Raw genomic sequence first — 22591 nt, forward strand, 5'->3', positions numbered from 1 at the left:
TTGTGTATGTGACCCTGGACAACCAAACCCGTCTTAAGTTGCATGGGTTTATTTATAAGAGTAGCCAACAATACATTATGCCAGTCAAGATCATTAGAATAATAAGACATGATCGTCTTCCATTTTGTAAATTTTCTGTCATAACTATATCAAGACATAAATTTTAATTAGTAATACGCATTACCAAGAACTTAAAGGGATAGTTCACCAAAAAATTGACAAGATTGTCATCATTTACTCACTCTTCACTTTTTTTTTCACTTTTTCTTTACTCTTCTGTTAAACACAAAATCTACTTCAATAGTATTTATAGTATAGACTTTAATAGTATTTATAGTATAGACTTCAATAGTATTTATAGTATAGACTTCAGTAGTATTTATAGTATAGACTTCAATAGTATTTATAGTATAGACTTCAGTAGTGTTTATAGTATAGACTTCAGTAGTATTTATAGTATAGACTTCAATAGTATTTATAGTATAGACTTCAGTAGTGTTTATAGTATAGACTTCAGTAGTGTTTATAGTATAGACTTCAGTAGCATTTATAGTATAGACTCCAGTAGTATTTATAGTATAGACTCCAGTAGTGTTTATAGTATAGACTTCAGTAGTGTTTATAGTATAGACTTCAGTAGTGTTTATAGTATAGACTTCAGTAGTGTTTATAGTATAGACTTTAATAGTATTTATAGTATAGACTTCAGTAGTATTTATAGTATAGACTTCAATAGTATTTATAGTATAGACTTCAGTAGTGTTTATAGTATAGACTTCAGTAGCATTTATAGTATAGACTCCAGTAGTATTTATAGTATAGACTCCAGTAGTGTTTATAGTATAGACTTCAGTAGTATTTATAGTATAGACTTCAGTAGTGTTTATAGTATAGACTTCAGTAGCGTTTATAGTATAGACTTCAATAGTATTTATAGTATAGACTTCAGTAGTGTTTATAGTATAGACTTCAGTAGTATTTATAGTATAGACTTCAATAGTATTTATAGTATAGACTTCAGTAGTATTTATAGTATAGACTTTAATAGTATTTATAGTATAGACTTCAATAGTATTTATAGTATAGACTTCAGTAGTATTTATGGTATAGACTTCAGTAGTATTTATGGTATAGACTTCAGTAGTATTTATAGTATAGACTTCAGTAGTATTTATAGTATAGACTTCAATAGTATTTATAGTATAGACTTCAGTAGTATTTATAGTATAGAGTTCAGTAGTATTTATAGTATAGACTTCAATAGTATTTATAGTATAGACTTCAGTAGTGTTTATAGTATAGACTTTAATAGTATTTATAGTATAGACTTCAGTAGTATTTATAGTATAGACTTCAGTAGTGTTTATAGTATAGACTTCAGTAGTATTTATAGTATAGACTTCAATAGTATTTATAGTATAGACTTCAGTAGTATTTATAGTATAGACTTCAGTAGTATTTATAGTATAGACTTCAGTAGTATTTATAGTATAGACTCCAGTAGTATTTATAGTATAGACTTCAATAGTATTTATAGTATAGACTTCAATAGTGTTTATAGTATAGACTTCAGTAGTGTTTATAGTATAGACTTCAGTAGTGTTTATAGTATAGACTTCAGTAGTGTTTATAGTATAGACTTCAGTAGTGTTTATAGTATAGACTTCAGTAGTGTTTATAGTATAGACTTCAGTAGTGTTTATAGTATAGACTTCAGTAGTGTTTATAGTATAGACTTCAGAAGTATTTATAGTATAGACTTCAGTAGTATTTATAGTATAGACTTCAGTAGTATTTATAGTATAGACTTCAGTAGTATTTTTTCTACCAAGAAAGTCAATTATACAGGTTTCTACAGGGAAAAAAATGGTTTTCAACCACTTGAGAGTGAGTAAATCTTCATTTCTGGGTGAACTATCCCTTTCGTTAGGACAATTTAAGGTAACTTTCTCAATATTTAGATTTTTGAGCCCTCTAATTCCAGACAGTTGTATCTTGGACAAATATCGTCTTATCCCCAAAAAGCAGTTTGAGCTTCTTCTGTTGAACACAAAATAATATATTATGAGGAAAGATGAAAAGCAGCAACCACTGACTTCAATAGTATTTTTTTTCTACTAGGAAAGGCAATTATTACAGGTTTTCAACAGAAAAAAAGAAACTCAAAGTTTGCAACCACTTGAGGCTGAGTAAATTTTTTTATTTCTGGATGAACTATCCCTTTCATCTGGACATTTTAAAGGTAGGTTTCTTGATTTAGAATTTTTTACGCCCTCTAATTCCGGACACTAGAATAGACATTTCTCAGCCAAATATTGTCTTATCCCCAAAAGCATACATTTATAGAAAGCTGATTTGCTCAAATTAAAAAAAAATTGACCCCTATGACTATTTTGTGGTCCATGCAGGGTTACATAAACAGATTTCTAGATGCTTCTATTTTTCTATAGTTTTTAAACGAAGAGACATCAGGAGGATTTTAAAAAAATGACATTCAAAATTAATTAGTTACCTAATCAGCTCTTCATCATTTATTCCACGCCAGATTTGACTAAGAATATCTTTCATTTATGTTTCAAAACTCAGTTACAAATTTTGGCAAGCTATTTCTACTTTATTGAAATGTGATTTTAAAAATTACATGTGTATATATAAAAAAAATTAGCAGGTATCTTAAAAACAAACTAAGTCATGGATGCTATCACATAAACAAGAGCATAAACACAAGCATGATTTAGGCCATGTCGTATATTTATAAAGAGTTTTCCCTGTTTTCGTAAAAAAAAAAAAATCTCTGTCCACATAAAAACGCATTGTAATGCATGTTATGGGCATGCCGAACCAACAGGTGGCAATAGTGACACTTTTATAAGAATTAGATGTATTTCACAAGTAAATTGCATTCAAGTCATTGCATTACCGTCCTGTTGTTGAGCAATGCAGAATACGCGATTCATTTGCAACGATTGCTGAATTTGCTTCACTCATATCTTCCATGTTTGATGTGAACCACATGTTTGATGTGAACCTTGGAGTTTTCAGAAAGTTGCAACATGACACTGCATTTTCGTGTGGACAAACAGTCAAACTGTGTAGGAAAAAAGTGTGGTTTTGAAAATACTCGTGTTTTTGTGGACAGGGCCTTAGAGTCCTAACAAACTCAGCCAAGGATAATCAGGTGTGGCATCTACTAATTAATTAGGTGCAAAATGGATTAAAGATACATTGTGATTTTCACCACTAGAGGGCATGTGTTCACAACAAACAAAAATAGATTGTTGGTGCATGACTGAGTGTGGAATCATGGGAGTTGTTGTCTTAACTACATCCGACTCCTGCAGTCATGTTCACGGCTGAGCTAAAGTATTCAAAACTTGATAGTATGAAGCAAAGTAAGGCTGAAAGCCATCGAAGTGAAACGAGATTGAAGAAATTGCTGATAAAAGTCGAGTGTGGCACGAAAACATCAGAGTTAACAGCTTATACATACTGTATAAGCATCTGTGGAGTTTCTTTCCTATAAAACAAAAAAGTGAATCGGGTACATGACATCATCAGCCTGGTGACACAGGAAACATCTGCGTCACTCAAATTGTTTATTTCTCGGGATTTGGACATACTTTGATACATTTGCAATAAGGTGAGTACATACGTCAGCAAGGATATAACATGGTTCTAGTGGTTTTTGGATATTTTAATTCAAATCTTACACTTTGTGCCTTTAAGAAATTTGTATTTTTTTGGGGGGGCATTAAATACTATTAAACAACTACTGCAAAACATAGTAAAACCCCTTTCACGATTCATTTAAACTCTGTCAATCACTACCTTTCAGTTTTAATGGTTTACTTATGGTAAATAGAAGTATGGTAAATAGGACAGTAGTATGGTAGACCCATGATGTTAGTATATCTGTATAGCCTAGTGTTTTCAAATATAGTGTAAGCAAGAGACATTTGCTCTTATCTTCAGTTCTACAATTCGTTTGGGGAGTAATCTGTTAGTCCTTCAGTTTTTCTCAAAGCACAACTCATCAACTTGATGAACAGGCAGTTATGACCCACATATTATTGTTTATTCTGCAAATAAACTCTGAGCGTCTCAGTCAGTGGTATTTGTCCAAGCACAGGAAATGTCAAGAACTCTCATCTCCAACTAACAAATTAGCCTGCTTAAACTTTTTGATACTGGACACAGACTTACTAACAGTGCGTGAAGGACAAAGGAAGGAAACAGTCACTGACGGAAGTGGGCAAAAAGGTCTCCAGCTGACCTTACGAAGGGAACAGAAGCTCAATCTCCCTCAGGACCTCCTGAGCAAATATCAGCCATTTAGATCAGCTTCTGTCACCAGACCGAGTCAATCCCCAGACACAAACACATTTCCTCTTCTGGAAGGGCAATAAAGGTGAGCTTTAGAAGGTTTTACATTTTAACTTTTAGGAGCGATTTACACAGAAAGCATTATGCTTAGGAAAACAAGAAGCCTGCTGTTAGTAAATGAGCACTGCCTCAAAATCACTTTCCAGAACCTTTTCATCATCTGTTCCTTGCTGGTGAAATCTCCCAATCCCAAACAGAATGCTGAATCTCTTGTAATGTTCAAAGGGTATCTTAAAAAAATAGATAGGTTTTTATGATTTGATGAGATTTTTAATCATTTTTACTCTAGTTTTTTTAATAAACGGCATTAGCAGCACTGATGCGAGTACCACTTCATTACGATAAATCATTTGATGCCTCCTCATTTTTAAGTCACTTTAGATAAAAGTGTTTGTTTATTGACTAAATTTTTAATGTACATGTCAAAATGTGGTGCAGTGCAATGGGGAGAAACCAGAAGATCACACCAGACTACATCAGAACAGCAGAGTCACTTGCTGTCTTCAAGAAACGACTAAAAACTCAACTGTTTAGTCTCCACTTTCCTTCCTAATCTGTAACTGGCTCTCTGGCTATACCACTAACTGTACTCTCTCTCTCTCTCAAAAAAAACAAAAAAAAAAACCATTACTAATGCTTTGCTTCTTAGACTTTACTGAAACTTTATAGCACTTGTTCACTGCTGCTCTTATAGTTGTGTAAATTGCTTCCTTGTCCTCATTTGTAAGTCGCTTTGGATAAAAGCATCTGCTAAATGACTAAATGTAAATGTAAGATGCAAGCACAATGGTCAAACACTTTTAATTAGTGCGTTCACATACAAAAAGGTGCTGTATGTAAGTTTTTAAATCTCCTACAGCATAAAAATATTATAATATGTTTGCTGATACTTAATAAACATGCTAAGAGAACATTCTTTTTTTTATCTGAAAAATAATGCTAAAGTCAGATATTCTTTTGCTTTGAAAATGTGCTGAGACCGCATATCTCAGTTGGTGGGGTTAGGTGAGTACTTTAAAAAAAGAATTGTATGCAGCTCAGATTACACTGCACCACGTCTGTATCCTTTGTTTTGGTTCTTATAACCCACCCACTGCCAGTTTAGTCAATTATATTTTTCAACACCACAATTTGCCATGGTGGAAAACTGCGGATTTCATTAATTTAGGCACGAAGGCTCTCAAAGTGTGCATCCGTGACCGAAATGTGACCTCTGGTGGACAGTAACACACTCCGAAATGAGACGCAGATTCCGATTTCCACAAAGTTATTAATTAGCAAATAATTTAAATAAATGAGTGTAAACTTTAGGTGAGCAGGTTACATTCTAACCCTGTATCCTAACAACAAGCTACGCAATGAGATACGCAGAGATAAGCAGTTTGGCTGTTTGCACTAGATGAAATACGACGGAAATTTAAATACAGCCATTCAAGCACTCACTGCACTACAACGAAACGGTATAGGTTTATACGAATTAATACACATTAAACCTTTAACATTATTAAATGTACATGTTGAATCACTGATGTGTGTTGTCTTGCACTGAGTCGCTGTTCTAAAGTTCAATTTCAAATGGTTTATTTTTTGTGAAGATCTGAGGTGAACTATCTGCTGCTGCTTTAAGTATTATGGCAATAAATGTCACCTAAAATGGCATTCAAACTCACATTATCCGCATTTAACACAAAAAAAAGCATATGCGGTGTACCTGGGGTGTCAGTTTTCTGTTGTTCAGCTGCAAGAAATAAAAAGAATTTCTAAAATATAAATTTCAGGTGTTGGTTAACCAAACTCCTTTTAACATGGAAAATATTGACTGATCTAATAGATATGTGTTTAGAGTAAAATGGTCATTTGTTTTATTATTTACAGCGTAAAACAACAATGATAACGTGCAACTGTAAAAAAAAAATTATAAGTTTTAATATTCCGTTTCAATGAAAGTCTCTAATTTAGAAAAAAAAGATCTGTGTAGTTTAAAATGTTACTCCATACACACTTTGGATGAAGTACACATTTCCTTCCTGCTCTACTCGTCAATGACACAAAGGAAGCGGCTCCACCAAGACTGAAGGCAGGAGGTGAGCTTTTTTTTTTAAGACCTACATTATTGTAGACTCCATTAATAATCAGTATTTACTGTAAATATTGTTTACTCATGAAATAAACTTTTGTATTAACTACACAGAACTGACTCTAAAGTCATGTTAAAACAAAGCAGCCCAGAGAGATTTTAATGACTCCCAAATGACATACAGGATACATCACTAACACGGTCTTACTCAGCACAGGGACGAAGGCCAACTTTTCTTTCCGTCCTTCATTGACGTGGAATGAAAATAAACCATATGCACGCTGTTAGCAAATTAAATATCCACACATTCTTTTTATTATTTATTTTTACCAGAAAAACTAGGCCATCATCCCAGCAGGACGCATGCATGTTGTTTTTCCTGGTTGTGCGGAGTCGATGGCAAACGTCTAAGGAAGGGCAGTGCCCAGGTTTTGGCTGGTGTTACAACCCTGTTCCCCTGACAACCCTGATGAGATTTATGAATTACTGGCATCAGCCTGAACAATTGTGTGCTGTGTTCAGTGTGCCTCATGGTCCCGCTCGAGCCCTGAAGCGACAGTCATGAGGCCGTTCTGTAAGGACATGATGGATGATGAGCCTGGCTTCTCTCAATCAGCTCTGATTAACACAATAATGCAGGACTTTCTGAGGGGATTTTCACGTGCACAAATCAGATTTTGCAACACATGACGTACTGTAGCTACAACTTATTGTAGCTAAATTATTTAATACTTACTAAATAAAACAGATTTTTTTTTCTTTCCCTTGAGTACATTTTTAGTGCTTTATCTGTACTTTTTCTCCACTACTTTCCTTCAACCTGTAGTCACTACTTTATTTTTTCCTGTCTATGGTGATTAGAAAAATCAGTCCTATGATTCCTGTCCAATCAAATCACACATAGAAGGTAAATCGCATCATAATGAACTACCTCAAGACATGGGCGATTCATAATTGCAGCAAATTGTTTGGAAGCGTTGGAAGGTTTCAAGAAGATGTCCAAAATCTTTACACACATTGACACAGAGACTGTTTAAATGCATGTCACTGATGAGATGACAGATGTTTACTGTATGACAATCGAAATGGCCTTAAACACCCAGCAGGCACAAGACGTCAGCATGACGTCCGATTGATGTTGTACCCCAACGTCGTGAGGATGTTTCATTTTGTTTGGAATGAAAATCGGGTTGACATCGGAACCCAACGTCAAGCTGACATTAATGTCAAACCTAAAACCAACCAAAAATCAACGTCTAATGATGTTACAGCTTGACGTTGTGTAGACGTTTCAAGCCGACATTAATGTCAAACCTAAAACCAACCAAAAATCAACGTCTAATGATGTTACAGCTTGACGTTGTGTAGACGTTTCAAGCCGACATTAATGTCAAACCTAAAACCAACCAAAAATCAACGTCTAATGATGTTACAGCTTGACGTTGTGTAGACGTTAACTCTATGACGGTTATCAGATGTTGGATTTTGGTTGCCATACCTGACGAATAAATGTCATTATGTGACATTAATATGATGTTGGTTTAAGATGTTGGCTCGATGTTGGATTTTGGTCACTTTCCAAAACAACCTAAAATCAACCAAATATCAACGTCATTTGGCGTCGTTATTGGACATCAAAATAACGTTGTCCTTAGACACTGACTAGACATTGAATTTTGGTCACCTGATGTCCCGACCTAAATCTAACCTAACATTAACGTCTTATGACATTGTGTGCCTGCTGGGCAATAACTAAACGCACTACAGAATGTTACGTTTACACACTTCCACAAATTACATGTAAATGCATCAGCATTTTACAGCATAAAACTCTTTACTCACTACTCTAGTACTTTTGAAAGGGCTAGTTTTTACTCATAGTTTGAGTAATATTTACAACAGATACTTTTACTCTACTTGCATTACATTTTTTAGCAAGTAATGGTACTTTTACTTAAGTATGATTTTTCAGTACTCTTTACACCACTGAACATACCAAACAAACTAGCCTAACAAATGCTCAACGAAACTGCCCAACAGCTGAATGGTGTGTCCTGGTTGTCAGGCATTCCTAATTAAACAAATGGAGCCTGTGCATTTCAATGAGGTGAGCAAGTCAGTTCTTTGGCTAAAGTCAATCTTTACTTGCTTCTGTAGCTGTTGTTGGTGATTGTTAATGTGCACATGTGTGTGGCTCTCTTATCTTGCCAAGGGAAGCAACAGTTATCTTACAGCTGGCACAACCACTTACTCATGCTGACTCAGTGCAGGTCTGTTTTTAAGGTGGAGAGATTTGAAAGCAATGCTTTGAGGTCTTGTTTCACCCCCTGGGTGTGTCATAGGGTTAACATCTCTCCTGATAACACCTGTCTGAAATGTGAGTTTAACACTCAATCTGTTTTCCACTCCGAGAGCTTTCCCATGCTTGTCATCAGTTAACTCCTGAACTGGTTCATTTCAAGATTGGCACAATATTAAAGGACATTAAGCTAAATGAAACCTAACTGACACCATCTTCAATCCTAGAATTGTCAGGCCTTACACAGCAATTAGTAAAGTATTTGCTTTTGGGATGCATCTCATTTCGACTAATAGATATTCAGTGATGGATCGCGTCTCTGATGACAGCAGACAGCTTGTTTGCAGATTATAAGTTCAGCGGAGAGCACGGATTCTGTTAAGTGAACATCTGCAGTCACATGCAACAGGGACACGATGGAAACATCCAAGCAAATCAATCCCAAACTACATTTATGGATCATCTTCAGTCATCCTATGAGAAAAGAAGTGACTGTAGACAGAAAAATGCAATAAACATGCCAATTAACTGATAAAAAAAGACATTTTCATCTACAGAATGTTTACTTAAATGTTCTTCAGGCAGTTTGATTACCATGTGGTTTTCATTGCGTTACAAACTCCTCCCTCATTAATCTTCCAAGAGTCATTTGAACAACATAAAAGTAAGTTAGGCTTCAGACAGTCATGTCTTAGTCTGAACAGAAACAGATGCACTGGGATAGTAATCAAGGCTATCTCTTACATCTGAACTCTGTCAAACAAATATGTTTTTCCTTCGCTCAATTGTACCATCACATTTTTTATGAATTTACTGTGCAGTGTCATGGCTTGAGTTTTGTTTGTTTTTACTGTCAGCTAAACAAACCAACACTACTGCCATGTTATTTTACACTTCTTTACTTGACCTGATGATCTAAACCCCACAGATGTTGATAAATTGTCATAACGAACAAGGCTTGAATGCTAAACCGCAAACAGCACTGTGAGGAAGGCTGCATTATCTATTGCTCTTAAAGGTATAGTCCAGATTCAAGTTTATCTGAATCGAGAGCATTTGTGGAGAGCAATAATTTTTCCTTTGTTCCTTATTATTTTTCAAAAGCAAAAATCAGGGATACAGTGATGAACTTACCATAAAAATGATTGAAGCCAATCATTTGTAAAATCCTAATACACTTAAATATTAAAATACTCACTGTTTCAGTACTATATGATATTAAACATTCCAAAAGGGGAATTTTGCAGGGATGTTGGAGAAGAATCAACCTTTAGTTTGCTATAAGGTTGCAACTTTGTATATGTATATGTATATGTATATGTGTGTATATATATATATATAAATATATATATATATATATATATATATATATATATATATATATATATATATATATATATATATATATATATATATATATATATATAATCTTAATTTTTTTGTTTGCAATTAGTTTGCCATGGGGGTTTTCACATCATGTAGTTATAAGTATTAGCCATAAATTTTACCCTAGGCCATTTTCCTGGTTGCATTTGGGCCTTCACTATTAATCCCAGCCGTTTTGTCAGTTTAGTGGCTAATTCGTATAAATTCATACGTTCAGTCATACGAAATTGTACTATTTTAAAAACGAGGTGTGGCACCTAACCCTACCCCTAAACCCAACCGTCATTGGGGGATGAGCAAATCGTACTAAATTGTACAAATTAGATCGTACAAATTAGCCACTAAATCAAAAAGTTAGGAATTGCCGTGAGATTGTGTTGCAGCATTCAGAAGTGAGATAAGCCAGGACAGCTACGTCAAAATCAGCATTCAACAATTTCAACAAGTATGGAAGAAGCTGTGATGAAACCTGTTTGTTGTGGCTTTGTTTTGAAGAAGATGGAATGTACAAGTTGTGCAATTAAAGGAGAAAAAGGGAAGGCAAAAATCCCATATGAGTGGTGCTGTTGTATTGTCGTCTTTTCCATCTTTAACCCAATAAAAGTAAAAAAAAGTCAGTTGGCATTTCTTTTGCAACACGTGTGCTGTCAAACCAGTGAAAATGTTTTCTTAATTCATGTTTTTTCTCTTTGAATAGTTTTCTTAATTTGGAGCGAGCTGAGTTCTCTCTTCCACCATAATTTTTGGTTCTCCATGGAAAAATTTCACATTTACTGAAACTTTGACAGTGATCATGACTATAGCTGTTTCCATCCACATATTTTTATACGCATTTTGGATATAACATAAAAATCTATCTATGGAAATGCCAAGATGCGCATCAATTTTGAAAACACTTAAAAAAATGTATGTGCATAACTGAGTAGGATAAACTTTTTATCCGATAAGAAACGATATGCATAAACTACGATGGAAACACTTTTACCGAACAAATTCCAGTATGCGCATTAAAAAAGTCATGTAATTTTTTTTTAAATTTGCGTGAATGGACAAACCAGCAGGCTGAGCACATTGTAAAACATCTGAAATGTTGTTTTGGTCATTCTAAAACCCTTAACCATTTCAGTATTAGTTATTATATTATTAATTACTTCCAGAATTGTTATGAGCGTCTTTGCTCCGCAACTCATGACTTTAAATACCACCACATGTTCAATCGCATGTTGGCATTGTCTTCTGAGGCACAATAATTTATTAAATAAGGAAAAGATTGACGCAGTTTCTCCTACCACAGCGAAATCCGTTTTTACTTTTGATATTTGGTGCCAATTATTCAAGTGAAGATTTTGTTCTCTTTGACTCGTTGGATGGAAACTCTGCTTTATTCGCATCTCTTTTATGTGATATTACAGTCATTCATTCATTTTCTTTTCGGCTTAGTCCGTTTATTAATCAAGGGTTGCCCCAGAGGAATGAACCACTGTGATGTTACAGTTTTGTGCATAAATTTAATTCACATGATTTGGATGGAAACAGTTTATGATATTTAAAATTTTTAAAAAACATTCATTGCCAGACCTTCCACTAATAGCTTGTGCAAAAACATGGTCGGCATATTAAAAGTAAAAAAAAACGCACTTAAAAAAGCACACTTGAAGCTGACCCTAAAAAAAAAGTCAAACAAAGCTCTTTCTTTTCATCAGAAGACATTTGAAAACCCCTCTGAAGAAGAGAATCTTCAGAACTTTAGTTTAGATTTCCTCTCTTGGATTCTTTTGTACTCTGACCTTCAGTAGATGGTCTTAATAATGAGACATTGTTACAGACCAGAGGGAGTCTCACACTCACTCTCTCTTCATGAGAACAACTCCCGTTCCAGACGTTCTCACAGTGTGCCTCATATGCCGCCAGGATGCTGAAGAGCTCAGGCCTGCTTCTGACTGTAATTCAATGTGAGTCAGAGAGCTTTAATGCTGTTTTACCACCCAAAGATCCAACCCTCAAATTCCTCTCTCTGAGAGCTCAGCTTGAGTCACCAGGGAGCTTGGCGAACTTCATGGACAGATGTGAAACGAGAATCAGCATCTTATATTTATGACCCCTATGAAACATATCCCTTTCAGGATATATCCAGCAACATCCAGCCAATTATTAGAAAGCCTTCGAAATTCATAATAATCTCTGAAATATAGACTGAGAAGCTTTTTTTATACTCAACTTTTGTTGCAGAATTGTTTACATTTGGTCTGAGGTTTCCACATGGGGTTGATGTGAATACAAACACACGCCTCATGAGAGAGACATAAAATGATTGAAAATCCTGCATCCAAAAAAGCTGTGTGAACTCCAAAAGAGCAGAGAGAAGATGAGCCTGCTGAAGCCAAATCTGCATTGTTGAAGGAAACCCCCAAATTACAGATCTCCCCCTGATGACTTGGTGATAAAGAGTAGCATGTGGTGAAAAGAAGCAAATGTTGATGGAACCCCAGGGAATCATGGAGAATATGATGTGGTGGTAACTTTAAACACTGGATAGACATTGGATGACTGCTGGATAAAGTGTCTTTATTGGCATATTTGGTTGCAATAAAGTTATTTTTAGTCACCCTCAGGCCAGCCAACATGTAGGCTACCTTTTCCTCTTCAGTAGACCAGTGAATAATATGAAGGCTACCATCAAAAAAAAAAAAGAAAGAAAAAACCTATACAGGCAAAACAAAATAAATACATGTGGCTCCTGGTGGTACATTGAGGTCTTACAAACGATCAGTCTACACAAGGAGCAGTGTTATTTATAGCAATCTTCAAATGGCATTTTATTTTTTCCACCATTATAAAAAGCAACAATTGGTTACAGTTTTTCTCCATTGCTTTGGCTCAATTCCTGAATGAAATTTTGTATTTTTCAAAACAATAAGTTTTGATCTCTGAACAATTAGCTTATTGTTCACTTCAGAGTGGCATTTCCTATTGATTTAAGCAAATTTCAAATGCTTTGGCACGTGTGCAAACACTAAGTACAAATTTCTGTAGTTTGGACAAAAACAAATTGCATATGGATTGTTGATGAAAACCGAAAAGTCAATTCTCATTTAAACTGTCAAACTTCTCACAACTTCTCAATAATTTTTCATCAGCAATTTGTATGCACATATATATATATATATATATATATATATATATATATATATATATATATATATATATATATATATATATATATATATATATTATATACACACACACACACACACACACACACATTATATATATATATATACATATACATATACACACACATACACACAACCATACATACATAAACATACATATATATATATATATATATATATATATATATATATATATATATATATATATATATATATATATATATATATATATATATATATATATATATATATATATATATATATATATATGTATGTGTATGTATGTATGGTTGTGTGTGTGTGTGTGTGTGTATGTATGTGTGTGTATATGTATATGTATATGTATATGTTTATATATATATATATACACACACACACACACACACACACACACACACACACACACACACAACCATACACACATACATACACACACACACACACACACATATATATATATATTTACATGCACACACAGAGTTAGGTCCATAAATATCTGGTAAAAGACACAATTCTAACATTTTAGGCTTTATACACCAACACAATGGAAATTAAATGAACAAGATGTGCTTCAACTGCAGACTGTCAGCTTTAATTTGAGGGTATCCAAATCAGGTGAATGGTGTGGGAATTACAACAGTTTGCATATGTGCCTCTGACTTGTTAAGGGACCAAAAGTAATTGGACATAATAATGATCATAAATCAAATTTTTTAATACTTGGTTGCAAATCCTTTGCAGCCAATTACAGCCTGATGAATTCACTTGACGCTGGGTTTCATTCCTGGTGATGCTCTGCCAGGCCTCTACAGCAGCTGTGTTCAGTTTCTGCATGTTCAAGGGGCATTTTCCCTCCAGTTTTGTCTTCAGCAAGTGAAATACAAGCTCAATCGGATTCAGGTCATGTGATTGACTTGGCTATTGCAAAACATTCCTCCACCCCCTAACCACCCCCCCCCCCCCCCCCCCCCCCCCCACCCAATTATTCTGTCGGAATGGTGCTGATGTCCAAATATTTTTGGACTGCAGTAACATGCTTGTAGAAGAGCAATTGGAAGAAGTGTAATCTCTGGCAAGGCCAACAAGAGCAACAGGATATTTCAGGATGTTTTGGTGGCCTCGCCTTGGCCAAATTAGTGACGCAATAACTAGATAACTTTGAAGCATGAATTAACATGTTTTGGGTGAGTAACTACATTTTGCAGACATCCAATAAAGTTATGAAGTTCCAACAAACCGTTATGAGATTTGCACTCACAGTTTAGAGAATGTTTTGAAAAATGTGCAAAAGCAATTAAGAAAAACTGTAAAAAAGTGAGTAAACCCACTGCCTTAAAACCAACAAGTTGACTTTATGTTAAAAAAGTGAGTAAACCTGTAACTTGGATCTTTTATGTTAACATTAATTTTACAACTACGCACATAGTTCATTTACTAAATAATTACAAGCAACAGGTTTACTCACTTTTTAATTAAAGTCAACAAATCACTTTTTACAGTGCTGTTAAATAGCACAGACAAAATGGTAATATTAGAGTTGTAATTTTACAGGTCAGCATTATTAAGCATGAGATATTTTAGCCTTAAAGAAAGAAGAAGTGAAACTTGGTCAAAATTAAAAACCTGTGCAACCTTTCTCTGTTTCCACTCTTCCATCAGAATCAAATCTTTGCTTTCAACATCTAACTCTAGCCACAAAAACTGCAGACTGGTCTTATGACATGACGGCTAATAATACTGTGACATACAAAAATATACAATGATCAGCAAATCCCCAAAATAGAGTAAAGCTAAATTTGAAAATGTAAATGTGAATGGAATCATAAAAAATGAATGTATTATGAACACAATTGACCAAAATAACACATTTAGGAAAAACACAGAGCAATTACAACACTAGGTAATTCATTTTGAGAGCAAGCTTTAAGATTTATCACCATCAACAGTGATTGAGTTGAATTTATAAATGGATTGTGAAAGAAAGAAAGAAAAAACAGTCACTTAAAAATATTTAAATCCTAAAATAAAAAGCACTAGTACAAGTACTAATACTGGTGAATCATTTCCAGAACGATAGAAATGCATCAAAGAATCAAAATTTGACTGCCAGTTTGTTGGACTTCACTATGAAGTATAAACGGCTCTAGATGGTCCTTGGTGATGCGATTGGTGTGTCAACAATTAAAAGAAAATACTAACAATCACAGACCAGGAAAATGAGATGATTTCAGACCACGGGCCAGCTTTCTGCAAGTCTTGCGTACACATATGTGCTTTCTGAAATGATGTTCATGAGTTGCGTGCTTTATGTCGCTCTAAGTGCTTTGTCAGATCCTCGATGCGTAGGTCCTTAAGATGCACAAGGTGCTCCAATCGGTTTACTTTAATCTGTAAAATCTGGAGCAAAGTGGAACATTTAGGTGATATTCAGCAGTGGCTGTAAGTTTTCGATATAACATTTACAAACCAAATGCTTTGCAGTGATATAAAAGGACAAACAAAAGTTGATGTCGCAATCACAGTGACATTGAGCAGTGTAATTTCCTTCCATAGAAACTGACTAGTTGATACAGAAATTGATAACATTTCCATAAACTAGACAGTTACAAAAATTAATAAAATGCAAAAGTTGCAATTCTTTATCTAATGTGTTATTGCAACCTCAACATTTGGCTTGCTATAAAGTAATTGTTGGGTGACAAATCTCACAGCTGCTGAACTCACAGTGACTCAGTTAACATTTTTGCAAACTCTATCACATTTGCATCAGTGACAGGAAAAACATGTGACCTGCAGCCCTTGACCAATTGCCTGCAGAAAAGCACAGGAAGGACAAATTTCCTTTTGCGACATAAGCATCTCTCGCCACCTGCCATTGTTTAGGTGCTAAAGGTGCTGAAACCAACTTGTTAGGTTTTGGGATTGCCAAGTCATAATGTTGAACATTTTGGAGAAATATCAATATTTTCAAAAGATCTCATACAAAAAAAATAAAGATTTAAAATAAATTTCTACTTTTAAAGTATTCGTTTAAGTTTTAAAAGATTTCATTTTTTATTTGAATCATTTCACAGCCCTGATTTGCATACCACCTTATGGTCTTTAATGAAATTGGGTCATATTTATTACTTCCTTTTCGTTCGGCTTAGTCCCTTATTTATCAGGGGTTGCCACAGCGGAATGAACCGCCACTATTCTGGCATATGTTTTACACAGTGTATAACCTTTCAGCTGCAACACAGTACTGGGAAACACCCATACACTCCTGCATTCACACTCATACACTTTGGCCAATTTAGCTTATCCAATTCTCTTATAGCACATGTCTTTGGACTGTGGGGGAAACTGGAGCACTCGGAGTAAACCCACGTCGACACAAGGGAGAACATGCAAACCTTCTTGCTGTGAGGCAACAGTGCTAATCACTAAGCCACTGTGCCAACCAAACATTGGGCAATAACTAAACTGTAAAATGCAATTCGTTTACTTTATTTAAAAAACAAAAAAAGAGCAAACTCATTACCTTATAATTATTAAGTAACTAAACAATTCTAATTAAAATCTAATCTAAGGTTTAATCACTTTTTTAAAGTCAATTATTCATTCATTCATTCATTTTTTTTTGACTTAGTCCCTTTATTAATCTGGGGTCGCCACAGCGGAATGAACCACCAACTTATCCAGCATATGTTTTACGCAGCGGATGCCCTTCCAGCTGCAGCCCATCACTGGGAAATAAAGTCAGTTAACTAATCGTTTTTTACTATCATTAAAAACTACCCTGAACCTACCCTTACGATCTAACCTTAAATAACCCAGTAATTTCTTAATTAACTATACTGTAAATACAAGTAAAGTACAGATGCTTTAAAATAAGCTATTTTTGTGACACATATGATTGTAACAGAGAACAATGGGACCTATGAATTTGTTCTATTCAAGGGTTATTAATTCAATTTTGAGATTTGACCATTGAAAAAGCATTTAAGGTGACTCCTTTCAGCAGTTTAGTTTGATCTTAAAATTGTGATTTATGAGGTCAAACAATTGACAAAATAAGACATGCTCAGATTAATTCACAATATGATCAAAACCTTGCTTGCAGTAAGCAGATTTTGATTTTAATTCCATGCTTACATTCACCAATAAAACAAAATAATAATAAATAAAACTAATGTAAGCAAATGTAAGCATAATGACTGCTTTTATGCAGGTTTCCTAAACCATCCCCCATTTTGCTGAGCAGATATATTAAACATCGTTGAAAGTGGCAAAAGTCAACTTACACTAACAGTCTCCTGTAAAGCCAAGATGGCCTGCTCCTTTTCCTCCAAAAGCAAACGTACAGCTGGATCCACATTTGGTCCAATGGTTGCAGCAGCCCTATGCAAGATTCACAACAACTGAATTATAAATGTGTATTTGCTTGATGTGCTTACATTGACTAAGACTGCATTAAAAACCATGTTAAACAAAATCACATCACTCGATACCTGACTTTGTCTGTTTTCTTCACAGTAGCTGGATTTGAATGAGTGGGTTCAATAACCATCACATGATTCCCTGCAGAAATTTGGGTAAACAAAGACATTGAGACTTTACCCTCATGAAACCCTGCTTCAATTTCCTCTAGCGGAGTGCAGCTCCCCCATACTTGAAGATCTGAATGCTCGTGAGAATTGCTCAGCCAGGAAGACTAAACTAATTAGACTCCATTTGAACCCATTAAACACAATAAGGTCAAAAAGACACATTGACGGGGCACCAGACTGTAACTACAAAGCAGGGGAGTTTTATTTGGCTCTAAGCTTCGAATCATCAACACCAGCTGTGCTTCACCTTATAAACATCCCATAAGGATAAAATAACAGGCTAAAATTGAACAGCACCTACTGAAAAAAGAAAAGTTGAAAACACAGGACTTCTGTTTCCTCAACAGAAGAGGTCTGCGCTTTGATAATAAGATATATCAGAAACAACCTCGGCACTCTGGTCTCATAACAGACTTAATAATAGTATACTGTTGGCTTGAGTTTGCTGTGGACAAAAAAGGCTTTTAGCTACATGTGTTGAGCCTGGTAGATGTGATAAGGGTGATCTGGTGAATCGAGTCGATGGGTGCAGAAACTTTTCAGTCCTGAATAGGGTGAGTCAAACCTGAAACCAGATGATGCCATGACTAACTCAAGATGATGATGAGGTGTGAAAAATAGATGTGACATATTTCATCCTTTATCCTATGTTAAGAGTGCTGACAATGCAGTGCATTTGGCTATAAACACAGATGGAAAACACTTGGTTAAAAGCTAAATCAAAATTTGTTTTGGAATGCTTTAACTTTCAATGTATGTACAAAAGAACTGTTGGCATACATGTGTAAACTACAACAGGGTGAGTTGATGACAAAAATCTTATTTTTGGATGAACTAAAGATAACACAAACCCATCTGAAAATACACATGATGACACTTTCTCAAAAAACACTGCTCCTCTTTGCACATAAAAGGGCATAATTAAACTTCTATGTACTTGCGACATCTAACTTGTAAATTTTAGTTTTTTTTTTAGTATTATGAGTTTATCTATAATCACAGGCATCAAGAATGCTTAGCTTCCTTAAAACTCTCATGCTGACACATCCTCAGGAGTTCAGATTAAGCAATGGCATTAGCTCACTACTTTTGGTAGCATCAAAGAATCACCATATTTGATCAAACACCAATCTTTTGTTCACATCATCTCTCTTCACAGAAAACCGTTTATATCATTGGAAACACAAGCCACTCGGCACTGACTCCAGCTACTTTCTGTAGATGGGTGCTGACAGAGGGTGACAATGTGACTAGTTTTAAAAGAGATGATTCATAAATGAGATCATTCAAACAGACTTTATTAATTTTTTTTATGTGACATCAAAAAAAATGTCCCTGCGCAAAGGATCATTGGGCCTGAAGTGTCCATCAGTAGTGCCTTTTAAAATCCTTCTTTCTGAAGGGCTCTTCAAAGTGGCCAGTTTTGTCTTAACCACCCTGAGGCTGTATGACTGACATGAAAAACAACCAACCACGTGTGATTTTGTTCAGTGTCATGTTTAAAAATGAAACACCTATGTCTCTGTAGTAACTGGCTGTCATATCAAACTCTTTGACGTTTTTAAATAGTCTATGTCTACAAATAATTTTGAGAAAAATAGTGTTAATCATGACAAGAACTGACTGAAATAGCTGTATTCAGAATGGCTTTGCTTATCTATTGGAGGGGTGTATGACTTCAAAACTCCTGACCAACCTCTTGGTTATGCATTGTGTTTGAACGTCCATGATGATTAAATTTAATATTTACTAAATAGCAAATGGTAGTTGGTATGTTGATCATTGTTAAGATTTGCCTAAATACCTACATTTATTTATGATAGTGGTTCATATCCAAGGCCCACTATTGGAACTCAGCAAACTTTAAAGGGAACCTTAAGACAAAACAAGCTTTAAAATAACCTAGAAACAACCCAAAATTACAATGAAACTATCATATTTCGAATTTTAATTTGTTCCCTGAACAAGTGTCATTTCTAAACCTGTAAAATGCATGAAAAATAATAAAAATCTCAAAAAATCAATTAAGTTTTAAATGAAAGATATACTGTATATTTTAGCTGTGTCAAAATCTAAAATACAATAAATCAGAAACTTTTTTTTTCCAAAATTTGACATCCTATAGAAAATATTAATTTAAATGAGAGATTTGTGGGGGGTGTACTCAGGGTGCGAATTACAGGGGGGTTTGGGAGCATTGACCCCCCTTGTTAACAATTTATCCACCTGACATGAAAACAAGATGTATAGGGGGTCAGCTCTTTAATACTGAGAAATATTTAGCTCTGATCTGTACTTTAAATAATAATGTTAGCAATTAAAATATTAGATAATATAATTATACATTTGACCACCCCTATTATGGTTCATACCATTGTGAATGCATAATCGCGCTAATCGGTCTATGCGAGAAAGAAAATTCATTCATTAGTTTGAAACTGCAGATCTAGAGCACCGATAGACGGTAAGTGTTCACAAGACTGTTTTCTCATAAAACAGATGTTTGTATCTACATATAGCCTGAAAGTAAAGTCAAATTAGATGCATAGTTTGTATAGTCTGACCTACAGTAAAAATTGAAAAAACTTATCAGAGGATACTATAGGTCAGAATCACTAAATATGCCCCAATACACTGAAAATTTTTAAAAAATAGATAAATGACTGAAGGATGTATTACACAAACCAACATTACCGAAAAATGTGCCCCCCTGATGGTCAATGTATAATTTACACACTGGGTGTACTTTAGGTCATCTACTGTAATTTTGAATAACTTGAATTTAAAGAAAAAGAGAGAAAGAGAGATCACAGATTTCATTTAAAATATTGTAATTTGTTTTTTAAAGATTAACCAAAGTTAAGTAGAGTTTGGAGTGACATGAGAGTGAGTAAATGAAGGCAGAATTTAAATTGTTAAGCAAGCTGTCCCATTAAGTAACAAACTAAGGCATATTCAATTGTGGAGAGACTTTTATAAAAATAAATGAAGCTCAACTTAAAACCTGAGTTACTGCTTCTGCCACTAAAGCACACCACAGTCCAGGGGTCCTCACCAGGACATGACCTCCACGTCAGACCTCCTCTAAATTACCTTTACTGCTCTATCTGCTTGGGAAGCTAAAGCCATATTTATATGCATCATGTATGTTTTAGAGCATCTACCTGATCTCTGCTGTGCATCTGAAGTGCTGTAATACTCCAAGTCCTATAAAAACAATTATTAAGGATCATAACTTCAACAGTGTGACTAAACCTTATATTTTAGTACTCAATTCAGAATCAGACTGAAAAGGAGGAAATTATACAGGAAGATGCAGTATACAAATAAAAGTGTAAACAGACTCACCTGTGCGCTATCTGGTTGTTTTCCTGCTTTCTTTTCCTCTATCTTCTCTCTCAGAGAGCAAAGGGCTGGTTCAATGTGGCCTGGTGTGCTCACCACAATTTTTTTTACTATATCCTCAGGTATATGGAAGTTTAGCTTGGAGAAAACCTTTCTAAAAAAATTACAATAAGAAAGAAAGGCAAATGATTTCAATTAAATATTGATATTAGATGTAAAAATGTAGTGCTGTGTTTTATTCATTCATGTTTTAAAATATATATCGTAGTATGCATGTCCTAATATACAACCACCAAGTAATTATGTGTTGAAAAGATGTCTAATGGATCTTGGTTAAAACAAGGATAAATTAAAATCTAGTGAAAATCTTAATATGCAAATATAGACTACTCATCAAATACACAGATTAGACAGACTTTACATGTGTAGTAATTCATTCCTGCCTTTTTGATGACTATTTTTGGACTACTTTTACATCTCTCTCACTGACAGCCCAAATATAGCCTTGTTTTAGACATGTTTGGCCGTCTATTAGACATCTATAAAACGCATAAAATGCATAATGTGCTGTATAGTGACAAATATCCCAAAGCTTTTATACAGTACATATAAAAATGTAAGATGTCGCACCAATTATGTAGGCAGCACACTGGGTCTTGGGACTCAATCAGTGTTAATAGTTCTGGAGATCTTAAAAGTGTTGTTGCTGAGGTGTAAAGTCACATTCCCGTAATCCTTGGGGAATCTTCACGCGACACGCAGGGTCGGATAAGCAGAGCGCTGTTTGCATTGCTGTCTGTGAGAGGAGAACAAATAAATACACTCGCCTGTTGAGGGTGATCCAGTTACTCTGCTTCTGCTGCGTGGAATGTGCGGGCGTGTAGTTGTGCAGCTCCACCAGCTTAGGGAAGAAATGCTTCACAACTTCTGCAGCCATAACTGCATGCGGAAATCCACAAAAAATGCAGAATAAAGTGTATGCTATATAGCTAATTAGATTCAAGTCTTAAAATAACAGCATATCACGACCGCGTGTAATAATGTCACTTCTTTTACGAAAATTAAACCCAATGAATGAGGGTAAAACTGTCAACAAACATGAAAGGCTAATAAACAAGTGGTTTTGTTTGCTGAATGGATTGACGTTTAGTTACCTCCATCGCTAAAATCTCGGGTTATGTTGCGCTTTGGTCTGGAGAGCGGTATCTTGTCTATCCACGCGTAAAGATCTTGCAAGGTTTCTTCGTCTAATTGTTTTGGCCCGTCCATAACTTAAAATGAGCCTTTGAGTAATCAAAACCAACTATTATTTTAAGTGTATCATTAATATGTTTGA

The 22591-nt window shown here is 34.8% G+C and overlaps 1 protein-coding gene across 1 annotated transcript; it reads right to left on the reverse strand.

Moving 5' to 3' along the window:
• Window positions 1-15390: 15390 nt before the first annotated feature.
• On the reverse strand, window positions 15391-22524 carry spef1 (sperm flagellar 1). The gene is made up of 7 exons (XM_056471321.1): window positions 22410-22524; window positions 22079-22194; window positions 21259-21405; window positions 21075-21117; window positions 17812-17881; window positions 17605-17701; window positions 15391-15715 (listed from the first exon to the last, which is right to left on the reverse strand). The coding sequence occupies exons 1-7, from the start codon at window positions 22522-22524 to the stop codon at window positions 15608-15610; spliced, it is 696 nt and encodes a 231-aa protein (XP_056327296.1). The 3' UTR covers window positions 15391-15607.
• Between the last annotated feature and the right edge of the window lie 67 nt (window positions 22525-22591).

This window comes from Danio aesculapii, chromosome 13, assembly GCF_903798145.1.
Source record: "Danio aesculapii chromosome 13, fDanAes4.1, whole genome shotgun sequence".
Classification (NCBI taxonomy): domain Eukaryota; kingdom Metazoa; phylum Chordata; class Actinopteri; order Cypriniformes; family Danionidae; genus Danio; species Danio aesculapii.